This window comes from Aquarana catesbeiana, linkage group LG02, assembly GCF_042186555.1.
Source record: "Aquarana catesbeiana isolate 2022-GZ linkage group LG02, ASM4218655v1, whole genome shotgun sequence".
Classification (NCBI taxonomy): Eukaryota; Metazoa; Chordata; class Amphibia; order Anura; family Ranidae; genus Aquarana; species Aquarana catesbeiana.
In genome coordinates, this window is record NC_133325.1 from 85,974,855 (window position 1) to 85,998,987 (window position 24,133).

Sequence of the window (24,133 nt, forward strand, 5' to 3'; positions counted from 1 at the left end):
GGTGGTCACACCAAATATTAAATTGCTTTGGATTTCTCTTCTGTTCATTTACATTTTTGTATTCAATGTGTTAATTTATAACTATAAAAACGATTAACTCTCCTATTTCTCAACTCAATCTTAGTCTACAGCATTTTTTTCACCCCTAGTGTAGCGCTAATTAGTAAATAAAAAGTATTATTTGAACCAATTGAAGCCCATATAAACACAATCCATATAGGTACCGTACTTCAGATCACTCAAGATGTGAAGTCTAACGTGACGTGAAAGTGGTGAAAAAATAGCAGAGGTGTCACCAGCCAGTGATTTCACACCACGCTTACTGTAGGAAGTGTAACCACCTAATAAGAGCGGTTTGATACGCTTTGTTTACAATGCATGAAGCCCGAGATCCGGATCACTGGAATATCCTCCCATGTCGGGGTAAGTGGCACCAAAGAAATGGATGAATGGATGCAGCCCTCCGTGCTCGATTATCACTCTGGGATGAACTCAAATCACCAGGCATGAAAATAAAAAGGTAACCAGCATAGCGTGATACCATTTAGGCTGATTTATTCAAAAACGAGAAGTAACACGCAGATGAAAGCTTAAAAACAAGTACGGCTGATCGTTAATCCAGGAAGCAAAATGGCAGACATGAACCCATTGGTGCCTCTGATTACGTCACATATGACAAAACGCGCCGGTCAGAGCTATGCACACACGCTACCACGTATGTGCGGTTGATGTCGGACATTTCGCTTCCTGAATTAATGATCAGCTGTTTATACACGCTTGTTTTTAAGCTTTCATGTGGGTGTTACTTCTCCTTTTAAATAAATCAACCTAAACCGTATCACGCTTTGTTGGTTATCTTTTTAATATTTTAATGCCTGGTGATTTGAGCTCATCCCAGTGGGTTAATCACGCACGGAGAGCTGCATCCATCCATCCATTTCTATAGTGTCACTTACCTTGACACAGGGGAGGATATTCCAGTGATCTGGATCTCAGGCTTCGTGCATTGTAAACAAAACGTATCAGACCGCTCTTATTAGGGGGTCAACACTTCCTACAGTAAGCGTGGTGTGAAATCACTGGTTGGTGACACCTCTGCTATTTTTTCACCACTTTCATGCCACGTGGGACTTCTCATCTTGAGTGCTCTGAAGTACCTATATGGATTGTGTTTATATGGACTTCAATTGGTTCAAATAATAATTTTCATTTACTAATTAGCGCTGCACTATTGGTAATATATATCTTATATGTTCAGTGTCTGGACATTGTGCACAGCTGCTGTTATTGTTTATTTTGTGTTTTTCACTTTTGCGCAGATTTATAGATCTTTTTATATTTTCTCACCCCTGCCTAAAACTTTTGCACAGTAGTGTTCTTTAATGATGTATTCATGAATACAAAGCTGAATGTGTGTCTTTTATATCTGCCTGGAGTTCAGCTTCAAATAACATGTACTATTAAAAAAAAAAGCATACAATTTAATACATGCAGAGGAGACACAAAGTAAGTCAGCATGACTAATGCAATTCACTGAACGCTCAGGCCCAGTATGCTGGGTTTTTTTTGGCTGTTACCTTTTCTACGGCCTCAACTTTTTCACGCTCCAGTGTTTTCTCCTTCTGTCTCTCTGCTCTTAATGCAGCTGTTGATGTCGCGCGCATAGACATAAAGTCGAAGGTCATCCACTCATCCCTCTGAAATGGAAGAACAGCTTCATTTAGCATTGCAGAATACACAGACCATCTCTGGCCTTATGGAAGAAAAGCTATATCTACACCACATAGAGTCAGCGACACACCGCCAGCATTTCAAAATGTGCGCATATGAGAGACAAGCAGTTATCAGTGGGTGAGATTTTGTTTTCTTACAAGAGAACCTGTCACCTCAACCTGAATGGAGTTCTAAATCTACCCCAATATTTTTATTTTTTGGGCTGGGTTCAGTTGAGAAGGGCTTTGTTGAAGGGCTAGGTAGATTTATTCCCCTCCTGGTTAGGCTTTGATATCCCAGGTCTATGGATACACCGCTCCCAAACCGTCCCAAAGATGCTGCTTGCAGGACTTTTTTTCCCGTCCCGCAAGCGCACCGCCCAGTGTGAAAGCACTCAGGCTTTCACACTGGGGAGGCTTGAGAGGCGCTTTTCAGACGATTTACAGGTGCTATTTTTAGCACTAAAATCCCAGAAAAGCACCTCAGTGTGAAAGTACCCTAATGCCGTGTACACACGAGCCGACTTCTCGTTGGACTGAACTCCGAAGGACTTTGACGGAGTTCCGACGGAACGGACTTGCCTACACACGATCCCACCAAAGTCCGATCATTTCGAACGTGATGACGTACGACCGGACTAGAAAAGGAAGTTCAAAAGCCAGTAGCTAATAGCTGCCCTTTTTTTCGTTAGGAATCGAGTCCGTCGGAAAGATTTGAAACATGTTCTATTTCTAAGGTCTGTCAGATTTTTCGACAGAATTGGTCCGATGAAGCCCACACACGATCGGAATCCTTTGGACCTTTTCTGCCGGAAAGTCCGGTCGTGTGTACGCGGCACTAGCCTACCCTGACCGCGGCCACGGAAAAATTCAAAATGCATTTTTGCCGTGTGTTGCGTTTTCTCGCAGCCGGCGGTCAGTTGAGGGAGGTTTAAACGTGGCAGCGTTGAGTTTAGGAACTTTGGCAAAAAAAAAAAACCTGTGTACAATGAAGCCTAACACTTCTACCAGTTGCTGAATAAAATCTGTTCAATAGTTATGGACAGCAATTAAGTCCCAGTGGGGCTCAACCCTGCGCCACTCCACCAAAGACTAAAGCAAATACATTTTGCATAGTAAGCAAAAGGAAACTTAAATATGTAAACCCAACATTTCATATTCCTGATATGTGCCTGCTGTACCATGTACTTGTTTGAAAAAGTATCCTCTTCTCTTTGTATTACTTCCTTTGTGTGAAATCCCTGGTGTCCCTGCTTGTTCCTCTACTTTACTATGTAATAACTGCCCACACTAAGAAGGAAAGCACAGGGTGGTCAGTCTCTAGCTGTGCCTGCTCTCTCACAATGATCAGACTTGTCCTGACATGCACAGCCATTCACTGGGAGGATCACTGTGCTGCTGTTTCTCCTCCCCCAGCCCTCTAAGCTCATTGTGCAGCTAAGGACAGAGGGTGTGTGATCACTTATTAAAAAGGGAAAGAAGGGTGTTAATGTTTCTATATCTATACACAAATGTTTTGCCTTTCATTTCAATTTTAAACTGAACGGGTTGTTTTACAAGGTGAGGGTTTAACCACTTCCGGACCAGCTCACGCTGATATACGTCGCCACTTTGAAGAGGGATATTGTTGTTAGCTAGCTGCCATAACTCCAGTATCCTCTTCTATAGTGAGCGGTCCGGTTTTAGATAAAAGTGGTCTCTGCGGTGGAATCGCCGCAAGATCACTTTTATCGGTGGCGGGAGAGGGCCGCTCACGGGTGACCTCCGCCGCTTACTGGAGCTGCCGGCAGCGGCGGAGGCGATTGGGTCCTTTTTTTTTAAATGACATTTGATTTTTTATTTTGATTTTTTTTATTGCGATTTTTTTTATTGCATTTTAGTGTAAATATGAGATCTGAGGCTTTTTTTACACCAGATCTCATATTTAAGAGGTTCTGTCATGCTTTTTTTTCTATTACATGGGATGTTTACACTCCTTGTAATAGGAATAAAAAAAAAGTGACACAATTTTTTTTTTTTTTTTAAAGAACAGTGTAAAAATAAAAAATAAAAAGTAAAATAAGAAAATAAATAAATACATTTTTTAACGCGCCCGGTCCCGCCAAGCTCGTGTGCAGAAGCGAACGCATACGTGAGTAGCGCCCGCATATGAAAACAGTGTTCAAACCACACATGTGAGGTATCACCGTGATCGTTACAGTGAGAGCAATATTTCTATATTTCTATATTATATATTTATTTATTTATTTTAGCAGAGACCCTAGAGAATAAAATGGCGGTTGTTGCAATATTTCATATAACACTGTATTTGCGCAGCGGTCTTTCAAACGCAATTTTGGGGGAAAAACGACACCTTAATAAATAAAAAAATAAAAAAAACGAACAACTAAACAGTAAAGTTAGCCAATTTTTTTTGTATAATGTGAAAGATGATGTTACGCCGCGAGAATCGTGATCTTTATTCTAAGCAAAAAAAATTTGTTATTCTTATTTTAGCCAGAATCGTGCAGCTCTAATTGTTAGTACAGCAGCTCCGACCTGATCTTTCTTTTCATATAACCCGCTGGGTTGAACAAAAAAACTTGATAATGTGTACCAGGCTTTACGCTTTAATGACTTGACATCACTGACACAGAACTAGTTTTTAGATAAGGAAATCCAGCTTAAAGCAAAGTTCCACCCAAAAGTGGAACTTCCGCTTATTTGTCTCCCCCCCCCCCCACATTTGGCACCTTTCAGGAGGGAGGGGGGGGAACGGGGAACGGTTTTTGACAGGTCCCCCTACCCTACTTCCAGAGATGGCACCACGGAGAAGCTCGGCCCCCCTCCTCCTTCCTCTGCTGCCGGGCCAATTAGAACCGGCTGTGACGCTGAAAGACTTCTCTGTCGGGTTCCCTTACCGGCAATGGCGGCGGCTGCACCCGACAGCCAATCCGAAGATCGGCTGCAGTGCCAACATCGCGGGCTCCCTGGACAGGTAAGTGTCCATGTATTAAATGTCAGCAGCTGCAGTATTTGTAGTTGCTGACTTTTAATTTTTTGTGGGGTGGGCAGACTTTCGCTTTAACTTAAACATCCCATCTTCATGCTTGTTTCTGGTCAGTGACTGAAAAAGTACTATAATTGGGTGGGGTGGGGGATAACAGGGAATTTTCAGCAAACAGTTAGCAATGATGGCCCCATATTTCTCCATAGACAGGTTAATGTGGTTAATAATGACATTTGTTGATCATGTTTAACTGTGAAGCAGTTACTGAACACAGTGAACATCTGCGCACTCCAGTTCCATGGGACGCTGTGGTAGTGTGCTCAGATGGCCGAACGAATATCAACTCCTATGAGGGGACAGCTTGGACAGGACACCGACATCCTCATTACAATCTGAGGCAAACAATGCAGAGTCACATATCACCATCTATTACCATATAAAGATTTCAGTGAAAACACAGGGACATCTACAATATATTAGATTTCATTCTATAAAACAATGCAGTAACGAGGCAACCAATTTACATTTGTCCTTTAACGATCATTTGGCAGTGAACTGAAGCTTACTGAATGCTAATCTGCTGTAGCGCTTTGTGCTGTCTTATTGAGCATGCCTGTTCATGTTTCTGTATTTCACATAAAAAATTACCAATTATAAATCTGAACACTAAGGACTTGTTCACATCACTGCTTTGTGGCAATGCACAGTAAATGATTGCATTGTAATGTATCAAGCAAGGTGCAAAGCGTTGTTGTTTAGTTTGAATTGCAACTCTACACAACACTGTTGTGAAAAAAATACTGCAGGAACAGAAGTGAAACAGCTGTGCAGGATATGCATCTGGGCGTGGACCCCAAGAATATTCCTAGGGCTTCATGGCATCCAGAGAGCATCAAAGTTTCCTGGCATTTAGAACTCTCATAGCAGTGCGATTATGTATTAAAGTCATTGTAAAGGCAGAAGGTTTTTTTTATCTTAATGCATTCTGGAATCGCACTGATTCCCACATCGCTATAGTGTGAACCCAAACTAAAGGATGTGCTGGGTTTTTATTCCCTGCTTTGCAGGGAAACAAAATCCAGCACATTCCCACTGACAGATAGGGCTCTGCTTTGTTTAAGTAGGCAGAGTTATGTTCGGTCTTTCTCCTCGCCAATCAGCGGGTTCCGGTGGTCATCCATTGGTCTGCACCCACTGATGGCCTTGTGCTGTGCGCGCACCCCCTACCTGGAAGTGCCGAATCACATACTAGGTAGAGGAGAGCCACTTTGCCACCATATAACAGCGTTATGCGGTTGGAAAACGGCTATACTAACATTTGTCTGCAATCCCCTTTTCTCTAATATAAGTGTGCTATTCCAAGACACATCCACAGTAGGATGCTTGCTGTATTTCACAATATGAAAGGTCAGGTACTTATGTAGGTTGAGAATACCTGGCTCGTAACCAATCCATAATAAAGGTGTGCAGTAGAGTTAAAGTAGAACTCTATCCAAAATTTAAAAAAAAAAAAGTAAGGGAGGGTTATAACCCCTGTAAGGTTTATTTTGGTCATCTTTGCCCCATTGTGGAGATTTTCCTTCACTTCCTGTCCCATAGCAAAGCAGGAGCGAGAGGAAATCCCTGCAAATTAGGGGAAACTCTTGGGGACCCCCAGGTCACCAGAACTAGTGTCCCAATTGGAAGATTTCCCCTCTATTACTTTTCTGGGGACAACCCAAAATTTGGGATTTTCTTTTACTTTCAATGATAATGGTAAACAAGACAAAAAGAGAAAGGTGAATCTCAGCAATAAAAAAAAACCAACAGTGGTTCTAATCCATCTCCACTCATATCCAAAACTAAAAACAAAAAACAAAAAAAATTTGCCTTTAGTTATACTTTAAAGCAGAGTTTCACCCAAATTTTGAACAATATCTGTATGTATTCTCTTCCTTGCCTAGATGCTGACATGCCGTTTAAAAAAATTTAAATCGCCGTAATTACCTTTTTGTTTTTCTATTCTTCTTTGCACTTCCTGGTTCTCCTCCCGTGGGAGTAGGCGTGTTTCTAGCCTCTCCCAGACTCCTGGGAGCTAGTCTCAGGCTTCCCAGGATGCCACTGAGCATGTGCGGGAACGAGCGGTGAATGCTGGGAGCACAGCATTCACCACATCCAGGAAATAAATGCTTGTGGGCTTCAAATGCCCACAATGAAGATGGAAACCGCCTGCAGTGAATAATATAAGTTATTCTTTCCGACGAAATCTGACACAGGCGGACATATTACACACAATATGTGAGTATGTAATGCTGAGAAGAAAAGTTTGTGAATGAACTAAAAAAAAAAAAAAAAAACATTAGATAGGTGGACCCCCGCTTTAAGGTCAAGGATTTATGAAGGCCACTCGTTTGTCCACACCAGACCCATCAAACTATGTTTTTTGGACCTGGTGTTTTGTGCCTGGACTCAATTTGAGAAGGATCTGCATAGTTTAGTAGTTTACATATCATGAAAATCGGTTTCTCTGTTCGCTTTTTTATTTTATTTTTTGACACATCACATCCGTGGTTCACACCTATGCAGGTATTCAGGCCTCGTTTGTGCAGGGACAGCAGTCCATTAATTTAAACGGGCTGCTGTGCCTGTGTTTTACCACAGAAAAAAGGTTCATGCACCATTCTGTAAACACAGTGGCTGGGAAATCGTATGGTTCTTTTGCACCATGTGATTTCCCTGTGGTTCCTGCAAATGCGCTGCGGATTGAGATGCATGGGGGGGCCATTAAGAATGAATGGCATCCCCACGTTTCTCTACAGAGCAGCGCATTTTGGCTGCGGGTGGTTGTGATTCCCGCACCCACCCCGCATAGTGTGAACCGGGCTTCTGAACATACGTTTTTGTACATTTTTGGACCTGCAGCAGGAAAAACAAAGCCCATCTTAAGCAAGATCCTGCTTCTGTGCATTCTGAACAGCAAAGTAGCCTTTAGCCCTCCTTCATATTGAATGCGGCTTTGAAATCATGCAACTTCATCTGAATTTGCACAATTTCAAAGCACCATGTCAGTGTAACTTGGAAGCCATCTGTGCAGCTTCATGCACAAATGTCTAAGAAAGTCGCACCGGAAATTGCCAAAAGTAGTGCAGGAACTACTTTTTCAAATTGATGTAGCACCGTAAAGTCGGTGGCGCACTAACTTGAACAGTGCCATTGCCGACAACAGGGTATTGCGACTTGAGGTCAAATCGCATGACAAGTCATGCTAACGTGAACAAGGGCTTACGGACATGTGAAAAGAAACAAAGTAGCCAAGGCCTGCCTGGATTAAAAAAACGTAACCACATTTATGAAATAGTATACGCACTTCAATGTGAGCAAAGAAAGTGCAGCTCCCAGGTAGAAGGGTAACCAACTACAGTACAAGCAACACAGACAACCAGATTAGCCAGATAGTTCAGAGCCGGACCCACAAAAAACATGCCACTGGCAGCGTCTCACGGCCTCCCTTAAACGCTCCAATTTGTTTTCTTCTGCACTTAGGTCAGGCTTTCTCAATCTTTTCAACACAGAGAAACCCTTGAAATAACTTTCCGGTCTTAAGGAGCCTCTGCTAAAAATGACTATATCTACAACATTAGTTGTGATGGCCAGTGGGAAGAATGTTCCTTACACTTGTGGTCATCGGGAAGAATTCCCCCCTTATAGATAGCTAAAAGGATCAATGGTGTCAGTGGGAACTTATCTGAGAGGCAAAAATTGGTCATTGCTCAAGGAACCCCTAGCAACCTTTGGAGGAACCCTGGCTGAGAAACCCTGACTTAGGTTTTAAAAAGAACTCATAAGTGTGCTTGAAATTCTCTACGGCGGTCTTGGTCTGAACCATGGTCTGTGCTATCTCAGCGGGAAAAGTGACAGCTAACAAATCACAAAAATGCTAAAACACAAATTCTATGGCAAATAAATAAAATTGTACCTCCAGTGCTGGGCCAACTTTACTTTCCTGAGGCTCTTTCTGGATTTTCCATGCCTTCTTTTCACTGGCTGTGGCAGCCACAACCCATTCTCCCTCAGACTCCTGAAAAGATCCAAAAAACACATTTACAAATGACAGAAATCGTTGATAATTTTCCCAGAACTTAACCACTTATTAACCGCCCCATAGCAGATTTACTGCTACAGGGTGGCTCTCCTTTGCAGGATCACGTATATATACATAATTCTTCACTTCCGCCTACAGGACGCACGTGAGCTGCTGGCAGCCCCCTCTTCTGCTGTGATTATTCACAGCACAAGCCAATCTGTGGGTGCCGGACGCTGGATGTCTGCTGGCACCCGCTGATCATTGGGCAGAGACTCAGAACAGAGAACTGCCTATGTTTCACATTAAAAAGCAACACTGTTCATACTGAAAAAACGTACTGTATGTCTTTCTGCCTTTAATATACAGAGAAATTTCTATAACTTTCGGAAGACAATGTCACTAGAAGAAAGCCTTCTTTGGTTTCAAACCATATGGTCAGTTGCACACGGGTGTAAAAATTTACTGATGTTTACTCAAGAACATGTTGTCAGAAGATCTGTGAGTAAAAAAATCTGTGTAAAGAGTAATGTTGAGTATAGGCGAGTAAAGGTGCCTAAGCGTATAGATGAGTAAAATTCTTCTTAATTGATACTCACGTATACATGCCTATAGACGAGTAAACACGTGTATGCGAGTAAATTACTACACTTGAATGTAAAATGTTCTAGTTTTGTTTTACTGCTCTGTACTCAACCCTGTTTTGCTGATCTTTACTCAGCTGTGGGCAATGTCCCATAGAGAACAATGCATCTAATTTCAAATCAGTAAAAAACATGGCTTTTTTTTTTTTTTTGCTCCCATGTGCAAAAGCCCTAAAGTGATAAAGTCTTGTTTTTTGTTATAAATAACAAAACATGTTATACTTACCTGCTCTGTACAGTGGTTTTGCACAGAACAGCCCAGAGCCTCCTTTTCTCTGGTCCCTTTTCAGCGCTCCTGGTCCCCCCCCTCCTGTTGCGTGCCCCCACAGCAAGCAGCTTGCTATGGGGGCACCTGAGCCGAGCCGCTGCTCCATGTCCATTCAGACACGGAGCCGCGGCCTGGCCCCGCCCCTCCTCATTGGCTCATTGACTTTGATTGACACCAGCAGGAGCCAATGGCGCTTTGCTTCTGTCTCAGCCAATGAGGAGGGAGAGTCCCCTACAGCCGAGTCTCTCGTGCAGTATTAGAGGGACTAAGTAGGGCTACTGCACACAGAAGGCTTTTTATCTTAGAATGCATTTAGATTAAAAAAAATCTTCTGCATTTAGAACCACTTTAATAACATTACTGCAGATTTAATAAGCCCATAATAAGCTGAAATGTGAAAATGGCTCTAGAGCTTGGTTGGTAAATAAAGATGAAAAATTATGCCTTATATAAGCAATCAAAAGTGAAATTTCATCAATCTAGCTATAATAAATAAATGGCTAAAAAGCCCACACTCTAATGTTTATGGTGGGTCACTGATGACAGCTAAGCACACATTATACACTAGTATATGCTCAGACTTGTATGATAAAAATACCAAGGAGAAAAGATTTGGGATTAAGCGCATAAATATTGTTGAAAAGATATTGTCCTATTGAAGCTGAACTCCAGACAGAAACTTAAAATACAACACAAATGAATGCAGTAATGTGCTTAAGAAAAATCATCAAGGACCCATTCACCCCATGTGTTAGGTTATTGTGCGTTAAGACGCGTTACATTAAGGTAACACGTTCATTTTTTAATGGACTGGCAGTGAAGCTTAGCCCATGATAAATACATGACTTTCTTTTTTCTTTAAACTGCAGCACACCAAAACGCACAAAGGTAGTGAGTCAGTCTTTTGCAGACTAACAGGTTTTCTTCTAAGATTGCCCTGTATTTGGCTCCATCCATCTTCCCATCAACTCTGACCAGCTTCCTTGGCCTACTGAAGAAAAGCATCCCAAAAACAGGATGCTGCCACCGCCATGTTTCAAGGTGGGGATGGTGTGTTCAGGGTGATGTGCGGTGTTAGTTTTCCGCCACACATAGCGTTTTGCTTTTAGGCCAAAAGTTTAATTTTGGTCTCATCTGACCAAAGCACCTTCTTCCACATGGTTGCTTTGTCCCCCACATGGTTTTTCGCAAACTGCAAACGGGTCTTCCTATGGCTTTCCTTCAACAAAGGCTTTCTTCTCTTCCATAAAGGCCAGATATGAGGAGTGCACAACTAATAGTTGTCCCGTGGACAGATTCTCCTACCTGAGCTGTGGATCTCTGCAGCTCCTCCAGAGTTACCATGGGCCTCTTGGCTGCTTCTCTGATTAATGATCTCCTTGCCCAGCCTGTCAGTTTAGGAGAACAGCCATGTCTTACTAGGTTTGCAGTTGTGCCATACTCTTTCCATTTTCGGATGATGGATTGAACAGTGCTCCATGAGACCATGAGATGTTCAAAGCTTGGGATATTTCTTTTTAACCTAACTCTGCTTTAAACTTCTCTACAACTTTATCCCTAACCTGTCTGGTGTTGTTCTTGCTCTTCATGATGCTGTTTGTTCACTAAGGTTATCTAACAAACCTCTGAGGGCTTCACAGAAAAGCTGTATTTATACTGAGAATAAATTGCACACAGGTGGGCTCTATTTACTAGTTAGGTGACTTTTGAAGGTAATTGTTGCCACTAGATTTTAGTTAGGGGTATCAGAGTAAAAGGGGCTGAATACAAATGCAGGCCATACTTTTCAGATATTAATTTGTAAAAAAAAAAATTGAAAACCATGTATTATTTTCCTTCCACTTCACAATTATGTGGCACTCTGTGTTGGTCTATCACATAAAATTCCAATAAAATACATTTACGTTTTTGGTTGTAACATGACAAAATGTTGAAAATTTCAAGGGGTATGAATACTTTTTCAAGGCACTGTATTTACATTACATGCAGCCAGTGACATCACTAGTGAATGCACTCTGAATGAACAGTCACCTGTGCCATTCCTTCCAAACCCTGTACCATGAACGGCGGCTCCTGCGCGCATGTGCAGGAGTGACGTCATCGTGGCTCCAGCCAGTCAGAGAGCTGGAGCCCGCGAACCTAGAAGCAAGACGGATGAAGATGGAAGCGGATGCATCGCTGACATTGCGGCACTGGAACAGATTCATTTTAAGGTAAGTTTACCATAAACTCTATGCATACTAGCACATTATGACTCTACCTTGCAGGGGAAAAAAAAAAAAAAAAAAAGGCCAGCGGTATATAACTGCTTTAATACATACTGGGGTATTAACTAAGGAATGAGTCAGGAGTGGCGTGTGCCACGTTAACTAACCAGACAAATAGACCTGTTTCAGGTCTATCTGTGCCACCTGCACCAGTTTCTACTTTAGAGTGAAAAAAAACTAGCGCAGCTCTACAGCGAATAATTAGAGGGAATACAGCAGTTTTCCATATAGAAAACTGCCGCAATTTCCTGCCGGGTGTGCCCTTGTTGTACAATATGCGAGTTCACAACCTTCTCTCTGCTTGTGCAGTGATTACACTACTACACGAGCAGAGCCTGCAGGATTAACACTCACTCTCCTCCTCCTTCCATTTTTGAGCCAAACAGGGTTGGAGGGGCTGGAGATGGCAATGGCAGAGAGATCTGAGATTACATCTCCAGCTCTGATGTTCTCTTACTGCCTGTCACAGAAAAGGCAGAACAAAGAACAGATCACTCCTAATAACAAAGGGGATTGACCCCAATGTGTTAACTTGGAGCAGAATTTGTTCCATTATAAAAAAAAATGATGTTTAGAAGAGTCATGCAAGCATTTTGCTTACACCACTGTTTCTTAATCCCCCCCCCCAAAGTGTTTAAAGTGTTTGTAACCTTACACTGCATGCCAGCGACCCACCCCTCTCTTTTATGCAGCTTTAACATACAGTGCAAGTGTTTGTGGAAAACAAAGAGTCTAAATACCATTTTTGCGGATATCTTCAGGCCGGTCACAAGACTCCCAGTTGCTCTTCTACTCCGATCCAGGGCTACAGTGGGAGGAGCCGAGATCTCCCGCTGTCGTCAGCCTGGAGGTCATGTGACCGCTGTGCTGGCCACTCGGCTCCTACCGCTGTAGCTCTTAGATGGAGGTGGAGAGCGGCGGCAAGTCACGTGACCTGAAGATATCTACAAGAAACGTATTTAAACACTTTCCACAAACACTTACACTGCATGTTATAGCTGGATAAAAGAGAGGGGCTGGCAGTACATTTTTTTAATGTTTAAAATACTACTAGTAGCGGCAGTAGGGGAGGGGTAGCTCACACACACATACACAGAGCTTACAGGAAGGGAGGGCGGGGGGAGAAAGGACAGAGGAGAGCTGTGGGTGATGGAGGCACGTAAACTGACCACGGTGTCTGGGCTCAGCAGCCATGATAAACCATGGTCAGTTTACAGGGGGGGGGGGGGCGCAGAACCAGGCAAGATCAGCCAGGTATTTCAGGTGATACGGGGGGAAAATGACACAGCACAAGCACTGTGTTGTATAGGGCTGAAACAACTAATCGATTAATCGACAACTAATCGATTACGAAATTAATCGATTACTATTTTCATAATCGATTAATCGGCCAGTAACATAATGGGGTTAAAAAAAAACTAAAATGAGCCCTTTATGGTACAAAAAGAGCAAATTGCTACTGTAAATATTACTTTCACAGTTCTACAGTAAAAAAAAAAATGAACCCCTTACAGTAGTGATTATCTGCTTTTTTTGTACTATAAAGGGCTAGTTTTTTTAATCCCATTATGTTACTAAACGTAAAAGCAAACTGCATAGGTGTGTACCGAGCCTTATGCTGGCCACACGGATCAATTTTCAGACAAGAATATTCAGACAAAAAATCTTTGTACATTCGCTGAATGAAAGAATGTTGTTTGAAATTTTCACTTGTTTTTAACATTCTGTTTTTAAAATGAATGTAATTTCTGAACGAAAACCACATACACTGTCTGAAAATTCCTTTGACCAAGAAGTTTTCTATTTCTAAATTTTTCGGTCACTGTGGTTGAAAGCGAACGTCGATTTGACCCCACTAACGATTAGAAAATCGAATGAACGTTCTTAAAATTACATTTTTTTTGAAGGAAGACATTGTTTGTTTTTTAATAAAAAAAATTTGATCTCTGAGTCTGATGATATTTACCAGATTCACCCTCTAATAGTATACACAGTATATCTTCTCTAATAGTATATACGGTATATCTCCTCTAATAGTTTATACAGTATATCTCCTCTAATAGTATATACAGTATATCTCCTCTAATACCCTGTACACACGGTCGGACATTGATCGGACATTCCGACAACAAAATCCATGGATTTTTTCCGACGGATGTTGGCTCAAACTTGTCTTGCATACACACGGTCACACAAAATTGTCGGAAAATCCGATCGTTCTGAACGCGGTGACGTAAAACACGTACGTCGGGACTATAAACGGGGCAGTAGCCAATAGCTTTCATCTCTTTATTTATTCTGAGCATGCGTGGCACTTTGTGCGTCGGATTTGTGTACACACGATCGGAATTTCCGACAATGGATTTTGTTGTCGGAAAATTTTATTGCCTGCTCTCAAACTTTGTGTGTCGGAAAATCCGATGGAAAATGTGTGATGGAGCCTACACATGGTCGGAATTTCCGACAACAAGGTCCTATCACACATTTTCCGTCGGAAAATCTGACCGTGTGTACGGGGGAGAATAGTTTATACAGTATATCTCTTCTGTCTGTTATTCTCAGAGTGGATTCGATATTTTGCTCCCTAACCATATAGTTGGTTATTTATATTTGCCACTGTATAGAGATATTTAAGAATAAATTGCCTTTTTTTAAACTTTACATATTAACTAAATTATACACCACACATTTTTTTAAGGTTATTAACCGATTAATCGATTAATCGACACAATAATCGGCCAACTAATCGATTATGAAAATAATCGTTAGTTGCAGCCCTAGTGTTGTATAACATGCTTTAAGGGAACAGGATCCATTTTTTTAGGGTAACAAAACACTTTAAGGAGTGTTGGCTATTTCTTTGTTTTTAATTTGTGTTAACCTTATGGCTGGCCAGACAGAACTGCAAAACCTTTAACAGGTAACATTATTATTTAGCATTTCAACTGGGTATTTAACTGTTTTTCCGAGGTTTAGCTTTAATTAGCTCCGTTTATGTCCTTTACCATTATTAAATTCCATGTAAAACTGTATATTTTCTTTTTCTGTTTCAGTGTAAAGCGCTAGTTTACCTACCTATATATTGTACAAAGGTGAACATAACATGTATGGCAAGTATGCTGCAATAACTGGATTCCTATTCCCAGCACTAAAATACGAAGCCATTTACTAGAGAAAGAGACTTTCGCGGGAAGGTCATTTGCACACAATGATACCAGTACAGCACTCTGAAACACTATGACAAACCTCCTCTCCTTAATGAAGGCCTGTGTGCAAAGCCGATATGGGACAGTGGCTCTTCTATTCGTCCAGTATTTACCCGTCACAGTGGGATTAATGATACTAGATGGTGAAATTACAATAGGATAATGGCAGCCTTGCCTGCAAATAAACAATGCAGCACTGAAGCACAATTTACTTCTATGGATTTTAAATTAAATTACAGCATGAAGCCACATAGCCTAGAAGAGGAGAAAAAAAAATAAAAAATTCCATCTCAATACAATCTCCCTAGATTCGCACCGTTGAAGAATCCGAGGGGCTGCCTTTCCTTTCCGATTTCTCCTTCTTGCTTTTTTTCTTTTTCTCCTTCTTGGACTTTTTCTGTTTGTCCTTTTTTTTCTTCTTTCCAGAATGTTCCTGAAAAGACATAAAAAGATTCATGAACGGCAGGTCTATCAGCACAGAAACAGAAGCTTTTTTTTTTTTGCCCCCCTCTTGAGTCCAAAGACCATTTAAGCTTAGATGCCAGTCTGCCAGGTTCAATGGATTGTCATCATTCACCCCCACTTCCTCTGAGCCCAGGCAGTCATGGGCACACTATGTATGTACATGTATTTTTAAACAATCGTGGATACATTTCTAAGCTGTCAGCGTAAGTGATGGCATCTAATGAGAATGCAATGTAAACATGAGTCACAGACCACGTTCAGAGCCTTAAAAACTGTATCCGCGCAGAGTTGGATCTTTTCCGTCCTCTCTGATCCTCTGTCCTCTCTGATATTCTGTCCTCTCTGATCTCAGGGTGAGCAGGATAGGGAGAAAAATGCAGCTTACAGAGATTTTTTGTTGACAGATCTCCTGTCTCCACTTGGCATGAGATAAGATGGTTTTCCGTCAGGGCTGCCAACCACCTATAAAAATTCAGGCGGACTGAGACTATCTGTACAGTCCATGAAAAAATATACATCTATAAAAGTATTCATTTTTCTTTCCTACATTTAAAGCTGAACTCCGGGCAGAAATATTTTAATTGTGTATAAAGATCAGTTTTTACCTTAAATTGATTGTAAACGATCACCTTGTAAAACAACCCATTAAATGTAAAATAGAAATGAAAGGCATTTGTGTATAAACATAAAAAAAAAAAAAACATTATAAATACCCTTTTTTATAAGTGATCACATTCCCTCTGTTCTCAACTGCATAAGAGCTCGGAGAGTAGAAATAGCAGCACACTGAGCTTCCCAGTGAAAGGCTGTGTCAGGACAAGTCTGATCATTGGAGGAGAGCAGGCCGAGTTCCCACGGTATGCTCTCCTGCTTAGTGTGGTCAGGTTTTAATAGAAAAGCAGAGGGACTGGCAGGAACACCAGGGATATAACACAATAGGAAGCAACACAAAGACAACAGAATGCTTTTTCATACAAGTACATGGTACAGCAGGCTCAAATCAGAAATATGAAATGCTGGGTTTACATACTCTTTAAATAAATAAGTCCTTGTAGCCTTTTGTCTGTAAATTGGCACTAAGAAATCTTTAGGATTTTTGCCCATTTGCAGGCCTCTGGTTGATAGGACTTATTCCGGTCTTTCCCGTTAATGAGAATTTCAGGCTGGCGGGCACAGGCATATCGGAGATAGTAGTATACTATGACATTTTGAACATAACCCCTCTGTACCCTTGAAGAAGCTTTTTGGCCGAAACACGTTAGAATATTTTCATCCATCTACAGCAACTTTTTTGTCCTTCAACATTTCCTAAATCAAACCAACTAGGAACGGTGTAGTGGTTTCATTTTTGGGTCCTATACAAGTATGTAAGAATGTATGGGGGTTTATGTCCTAATGCTGGCATATAAATACATTTGATGTGCAATTCATTTTAGATACATTTAGGGATTTTATATGCCCCTCTGGTTTTTAGACGTATATATAAATAAAGTGTGTTTATTTTAATGCATTTGTGGTTTATCCAGGGTCTATTGTGTTCAGCTTTCAAAGAGTGGGGATGTAGTTATGTCCTTGCTCACTGGAGCAGGCAAACCCAAATGTCCTAAGTTGGGTATACACGGACCAAAAATAAGTCGGTTCAGCAGGAACTGGACGAATTTCACTGTGTGCGTACCCATCTGTTCAACAGAAGCAGTCGAACACCGTTTGCAACCAATGACTGCAGTGCTGATCAGTGTATTCTGATGGATGGGGGAGGCTAGAAAGGATTCCTCACTGTCAGAATACAATAGCGCAATGGGGGCGATCCCTGCATCCACATTGCTTGTGCAGATGCGGGGCCCTTACGTTTTTTCCTTCAACCCACTGGTAAAAATAAAAATAAAAAAAAACACTCCCTGTGCATACCCAGCTTTAGACTCCCAGTCTGAAGTGCCCATTGCACATGCATCTTTTGATTGACAAGCCAGTTCAGCCCCAGCTCCGCACACACACATGCCCGCCACTACTGTTATTTCTATATGCATTATGAAATATGCGGTGTGGTTTCCCAGCACAGATGTGATGTGCAGTAACACATTACTCTGAGGGACATGATGACATCACTGGGGCAGGAAATCCTTCATTACATGAAAACTAAGCAATTTCCATTAACACTTTCTCAGAGATTAAACAGAGCCTGGGAGAGAGGGATCTGGAAATGCAAAGACAGCAGAATCCTGGAGTTCATCTTTTTATACATATGCCAACCACATTGAATTGGATTACGTTGTTATACTTCTGGAGAAGTCCCTATATATAGAGTAGCATTGTACAGTGTGATGCTGCCAACACATTGCTCCTATCACACCTGAGAGGTGAATTATTAAATATTGTAACTGTTAAGATGTTACTTATTTCCACGTGCAGCCATTATTGCCACCCTACTTTAAGGCAATCAGCAGTGGACAGCTTTTTTTAAAGGCATTTGACAGGTGGCTAAAAGCTGATATGCAACTTGTGTTAACAATTGAAAGCCCGTATAACCCCTCTGCAACTGCACGCATTACACATGGCTGCAGAGTGGTCCCATTTACTTGGGGTAAAAGTTTTGCCACGCCACACTTTGACCATGACAGTAATATTAACCCTTTCATGACTAAGCCTATTTTTGAAATTTGGTGTTTACAAGTTAAAATCCGTATTTTTTGCTAGAAAATTACTTAGAGTTCCCAAACATTATATATATTTTTTTAGCAGAGAATCTAGAGAATAAAATGGCGATTGTTGCAATATTTTTTATCACACGGTATTTGTGCAGCGGTGTTTTAAACGCACATTTTTGGAAAAGGGACACTTTCATGAATTTAAAAAAATCCAAACAGTAAAGTTACCCCAATTTTTTTGTATAATGTGAAAGATGATGTTACGCCGAGTAAATAGATACCAAACATGTCACCCTTTATAATTGCACGCACTCGTGGAATGGCGACAAACTACGGTACCTATGAATTTCCATAGGCGACGCTTTAAAAATTTTTTACGGTTACCAGGTTTGAGCTACAGAGGAGGTCTAGGCCTAGAATTATTGCTCTCGCTCTGACGATCGCGGCGATACCTCACATGTGTGGTTTGAACACCGTTTACATATGCGGGCGCGACTTCCGTATGCGTATTCTTCGCTGCGCGAGCTCGCGGGGACAGGGGCACTTTAAAAAAAATTTTTTTATTTATTTATTTTATTTATTTTTTTACTTTATAAATTGTGTTTAAAAAAATTATTTTTTTTTTTTTTACTTTTATTGCTGTCACAAGGAATGTAAACATCCCTTGTGACAGTAATAGGTGGTGACAGGTACTCTTTATGGAGGGATGGGGGGGTCTAAAAGACCCCCCATCCCTCCTTTACACTTCAAAGTATTCAGATCGCCGAAAACGGCGATTCTGAATACTGTGTACTTTTTTAAATTCGGCGCCATTGGCAGCCGAGTAAACGGGAAGTGACGTCATGACGTCGCTTCCGCGTTTACAACAAGAAGGCTGGAAAGAAGCCGCTCACAGCTTCGTTCCAGCCCGCCCCCAGCCGCCGAAGATTCCTGATTGGACACCGGGCCTCCCGATCGCATGGGAGGCCCGGGTAACAGCGGCGGGAGGCGGCGGGAGGGGGGGATGTCCCCTCCCGCTCCTCCGGTATAACAACCGAGCGGCTTTTAGCCGCATCGGTTGTTATACTCGGGTAGCCGATCGCCCGCTGTAAACAACGGTACCGGGATGATGCCTGCAGCTGCGGGCATCATCCCGGTATAACCCCGGAAAGCCGAGTACGCATATCTGCATACGGTCGGCGGGAAGGGGTGAACACAGCTGCTGGCCATGTTTACTTGCGGCTTAGTGGCTGGGGGTAGTAAAAACACAGATCAATTGTCTGCTTTTACTGCCCTTCACGGTATTAAAACTATATATATATATATATATATATATATATATATATATATTCGTGGCCCTATGGCCGAGAGAGATGTGGATCACACAAACACGCGACAAGACTTACAACATAAATAGACCTGAAGTGTGCCTTGGTGGTCTGGTCGGTGTGCCAAGAAAAGGGGGCATACCCAAGGTAAGTAATGGGTAGTTTATGAAGAAGGATGAGCTCAGAAGTGTCCTGAAAAAGGGAAGGATGGGAGGGGATCGCGCACTAGAAACGACAAAGAGCATGGGCAAGTGGGCTGCTTAAATACCCTCCGGGCTTCTCCCATAAATTCAGGCCACCATACTGGCCTTATTTATAATAGAAGCGGCCCTATGATCGAGAGAGATGGGGATCACATAAACATGTGACAAGACTTACAACATAAATAGACCTTAAGTGTGCCTTGGTGGTCTGTCGGTATGACCAAGAAAAGGGAGCAAAAGACTCAGATAGGGGACTAACTCTTGATTCTTGTGTTTATTGAGCCAGCTGGGTGAAGGAATGTGTCATTTCTTTTTGAGGATTTGGGATGTATGTGGTAAAACAAGCAGACTTCCATCGGCCTAGTTTCTTGATTACATGGTCTGGTACTCCATATTGGGAGGCAGCTGAGGCTGCTCCAATCCGGAATGAATGTCTAGAGAACTGACTGGGGTTGAAGCCCAAGTTGCTTAGGAGGATCCTGACATGCTTGATAAACTGGCTGCCACTCAAGGGGCTGGTTAGAAAGGGTAGCAACAAGCTACAATCAGATTGACTGGGTAGATGGGACAGTTGTCGGTCAAGCACTGTCACTGGGCACCAGGCATTGTTAGTCTGAAACAGGTTGATGTCAACCCCGGGGCTGGTTTGTTGCGTTTTTCAGACTGTGAGATGAAGGGTGTAATGGTTTGGAAAGCGAGTCAGGTGGCACCGGAGCATTGTCAGACTGCCTGAGCCACTGACGGTAAATTCACTAGTTCGTAGGAAACCGTAGATGGTCGCTTGGATGACTTGGCTGGGCAAAGCCTTAAACGGAGAATGAGTAAGGATTTCAGACAGGTCTCTGAAGAGGGCACTCATGATAGGTAGACATTTGACACTGACTATGGGTTGGTGCTTGTGTATGCCCCGTAGGAAGGACTTGACTGCACGGGCCGAGAATACTGATGGTTTACTGGGGTCCTGAAAGGACAGGAAATGCTGGACGCCGGCTAGGTATAGCCTGATAGTATTGTGAGAAAAGGGTCAGCTGCATGTGGCAATACGATATGAAGGCTAGGATGCGTCTAACGTCTCCTATCGCTGCTCCTTGGCAAGAGGCCAAAAACTTGCGGTAAGTGTTCCAAGCAGTGCGATAGGCCTTCAGTGTATTGCGTGCCAAGGAGCTGGGTTGAGTTGGCGAGATGCGACTTCAGTCATTTGTCAGAAACGACAGGAGTAGTTATTGGGTCAGCTCCAGGCTCCTACTGGAAAAACAAAGTAAGGTTGAAACAGGACAGCGCATCAGCTGTGATTTTGCCTGGAATAGGTCTACAGAAGATATAAAACTGGTGATGGAGTGACAGCTGCGTGAGCCTGCGCAGGAAGGACATGATGAGGAGTGACTTTGATCTACCTTTATTGATGATGTCGGCTGTGGCCTGATTGTCCGTGGTGAAGAGCACCGTCTATCCTGTCCATGTGGGCAGCTGCCACGATGGGAGATATATATATATATATATACACATACATACACACACACACACACACACACACACACACACACACACACACACACACACACATAGTATCTCACAAAAGTGAGTACACCCCTCACAGTTTTGTAAATATTTTATTATATCTTTTCATGAGACAACACTGAAGAAATGACACTTTGCTACAATGTAAAGTAGTGAGTGTACAGCTTGTATAACAGTGTAAATTTCCTGTCCCCTCAAAATAACTCAACACACAGCCATTAATGTCTAAACCGCTGGCAACAAAAGTGAGTACACCCCTAAGTGAAAATGTCCAAATTGGGCCCAAAGTGTCAATATTTTGTGTGGCCACCATTATTTTCCAGCACTGCCTTAACTCTCTTGGGTATGGAGTTCACTAGAGCTTCACAGGTTGCCACTGGAGTCCTCTTCCACTCCAACATGACTCTTTGGTCTCAAAAACTATACGTCACTTTCTGGAATTAAAATATTTACATTTCCAGCCTTGATTGTATGTCTTTGCTCAGATAGAGACCAAGGCTGACAGAAGTGTTATAGTGCTGAAGCTCACAGGCTGCCCTTGAGGGAGAAAGGAGATAAGGTAAGACACTATCCTTGTAAGGGTGCCAGAAAGAAATTTGCACGAGTCCCCCATCACAGTGCTGACAGGGGAATCAGCAATTGTCTTCTCTTGGCGGGGGGGGGGCCGGGAGGGCAAAACAGTGATTATCACTAGCAGCTGCTAGCGATAAATTGCTAAAGAATCTGGCAGGCTGCTTGTACCCAAGTTGATCGATCAACTTGGTATAAGCAGCCTGCTGATTAATTGTTCGAATCTCAGCCTGTTCCTGTTGAATCGGCCGAGATTCGAACCATGTACCTAAGTTTAACTCTTTTGCGCCTTCCTGGCAGCAGAGTTTGTACTGTCCGCTCTTCTGCTTTTCTTTTCTCTCTCCTTAATCTGTGTCTCTGTCATTCCTGTTGCTTTCTTCCCCCTTCAGTAGCAATACATTTTAAAGCTATCAGCTAAACGGCCTCTAGTGGCTCTGATTTTAGGCACAGTGCCCAAAATAGAAAGCAACTGAGCATGTGCAGAGTAGGATGAGACATTACTGGATTTTAAACAGCATAGTCACTAATTTGTAATGTTTTTACATAGCTATACCTGCAAAAGGGGCCAGTCTGAAGAGATCTATCAAGACATTATTTTAGGAAAAAATAAAGTTCAACTTTAACCACTTCAATAAAGAGCATTTTCACCCCCTTCCTGACCAGGCCGATTTTCAGCTTTCAGCGCTGTAACATTTTGAATGACAATTGCGCTGTCAATTATTTTTTTCCCCACAAATAGAGCTTTCTTTTGGTGGTTTTTGATCACCTCTGCAGTTTTTATTTTTTGCCCTATAAACAAAAAAAAGAGTGGACAATTTTGAAAAAAAAACAAACACAATATTTTTTACTTTTTGCTATAATAAATAATAATAATAAATATGCTATAATAAATAACATAATAATTTTTTTTTTCCTCAATTTAGGCCAATATGTAGTCTTCTACATATTTTTGGTAAAAAAAACAAAAAAACCAAATCGCAATAAGTGCATATTGATTGGTTTGCGCAAAAGTTATAGCGCCTACAAAATGAGCGATAGGTATATGTCATTGTTATTATTTTCTTTTTTTTACTAGTAATGGCGGTGATCTGCGATTTTTATTGTGACTGTGACATTGCATCGGACACTTTTGACACTATTTTGGGACCAGTGACATTTATACAGCGATCAGTGCTCTAAATATGCACTGATTACTGTGTAAATGTCACTGGCAGAAAAGGAGTTAAAACTAGGGGGCGATCAAGGGGTTAAATGTGTTACCTAGGGAGTGATTCTAACTGTGGGGGGAGGGGACTGACTAGGGGAGGAGACCGATCAGTGTTCCTATATACTGGGAACACATGATCTGTCTCCTCTCCCCTGACAGAACGTGGATCTGTGTTTACATCCACAGATGTGTTTACACGTTCCTGTTCTCTCACCAGCAATCGCGGGTGCCCGGCGGACAGCGAGGCCAACGGGCACAGGCATCGTCCCCTACACATATATTTAGGAACCTTGAGATCTATCTAGGGCTGAAACAAATAATCAACATAATCGATTATAAATTTGTTGTCAACTATTTTCATAATCAATTAGTTGGTCAGCCTATTAGTTTGCCTGAGTACAGAATGTATTATTTGTTTACATATCAGAAAACACAGTGCAATACACATACCGTCCATACATGTCAGTAAGTGCCTGAGAACTTATGAATGCAAATGTATGAGGAGCAATGCCTAATGGGACATGTAGTCCTGGGCAAGAGAAGGAAGTGAGTGATTCTAAAAGGCAGAAGGTTTTTTTACCTTGCTATAGCGGCACTCTATGCTATAGTTTGCAGTTTGCTATTGGGGTACTCTGAAGGCAGGAAGAGCCAGGGAGAGGAGAATCAGAGCTGCTCTGTGCAAAACCATTACACAGACCAGGTAAGTATGACAAATTTGTTGTAAAAAAAAAAATACAACATTTAAAATCACTTTAAAGTGGTTGTAAACCGTTTACAACCACTTTTTGCTACAGGTACTGGTACTTTTATCCATACGGTCTGGGAGTGTTCAAGGGTAAGGCCTTTTTGGGTTCCGGGTAACGGAGTTTATTGCTGATACTTTCAATATCCCAAATGTATGCAATCCCCTGTTATGTCTCCTCGAAGTCATCAAGGATGAGGAGATAAACGCTGCCACAAAACTGTTTTAGGCTTCTGTTTCTCTACCTCCGCAAACTTATAGTAAGGAGGTGGATACATGAGGAGACTCTTACCCTGCACATGTGGATGAGGTTAGCTAATGCGGATCTGC

General features: G+C 42.0%; 1 protein-coding gene across 2 annotated transcripts in view; it reads right to left on the reverse strand.

Moving 5' to 3' along the window:
* The window catches only part of CWF19L2 (CWF19 like cell cycle control factor 2), a 304,447-nt gene that overhangs the window by 267,146 nt on the left and 13,168 nt on the right, over positions 1 to 24,133 (reverse strand). For both annotated transcript variants that reach the window (XM_073613129.1, XM_073613128.1), the window contains exons 3-5: positions 15,463 to 15,579; positions 8,657 to 8,758; positions 1,578 to 1,697 (exon numbers count right to left, since the gene is read on the reverse strand). In XM_073613129.1, the coding sequence (XP_073469230.1) occupies positions 1,578 to 1,697; positions 8,657 to 8,758; positions 15,463 to 15,579 (339 nt within the window). The remainder of the gene's footprint in view (positions 1 to 1,577; positions 1,698 to 8,656; positions 8,759 to 15,462; positions 15,580 to 24,133) is intronic.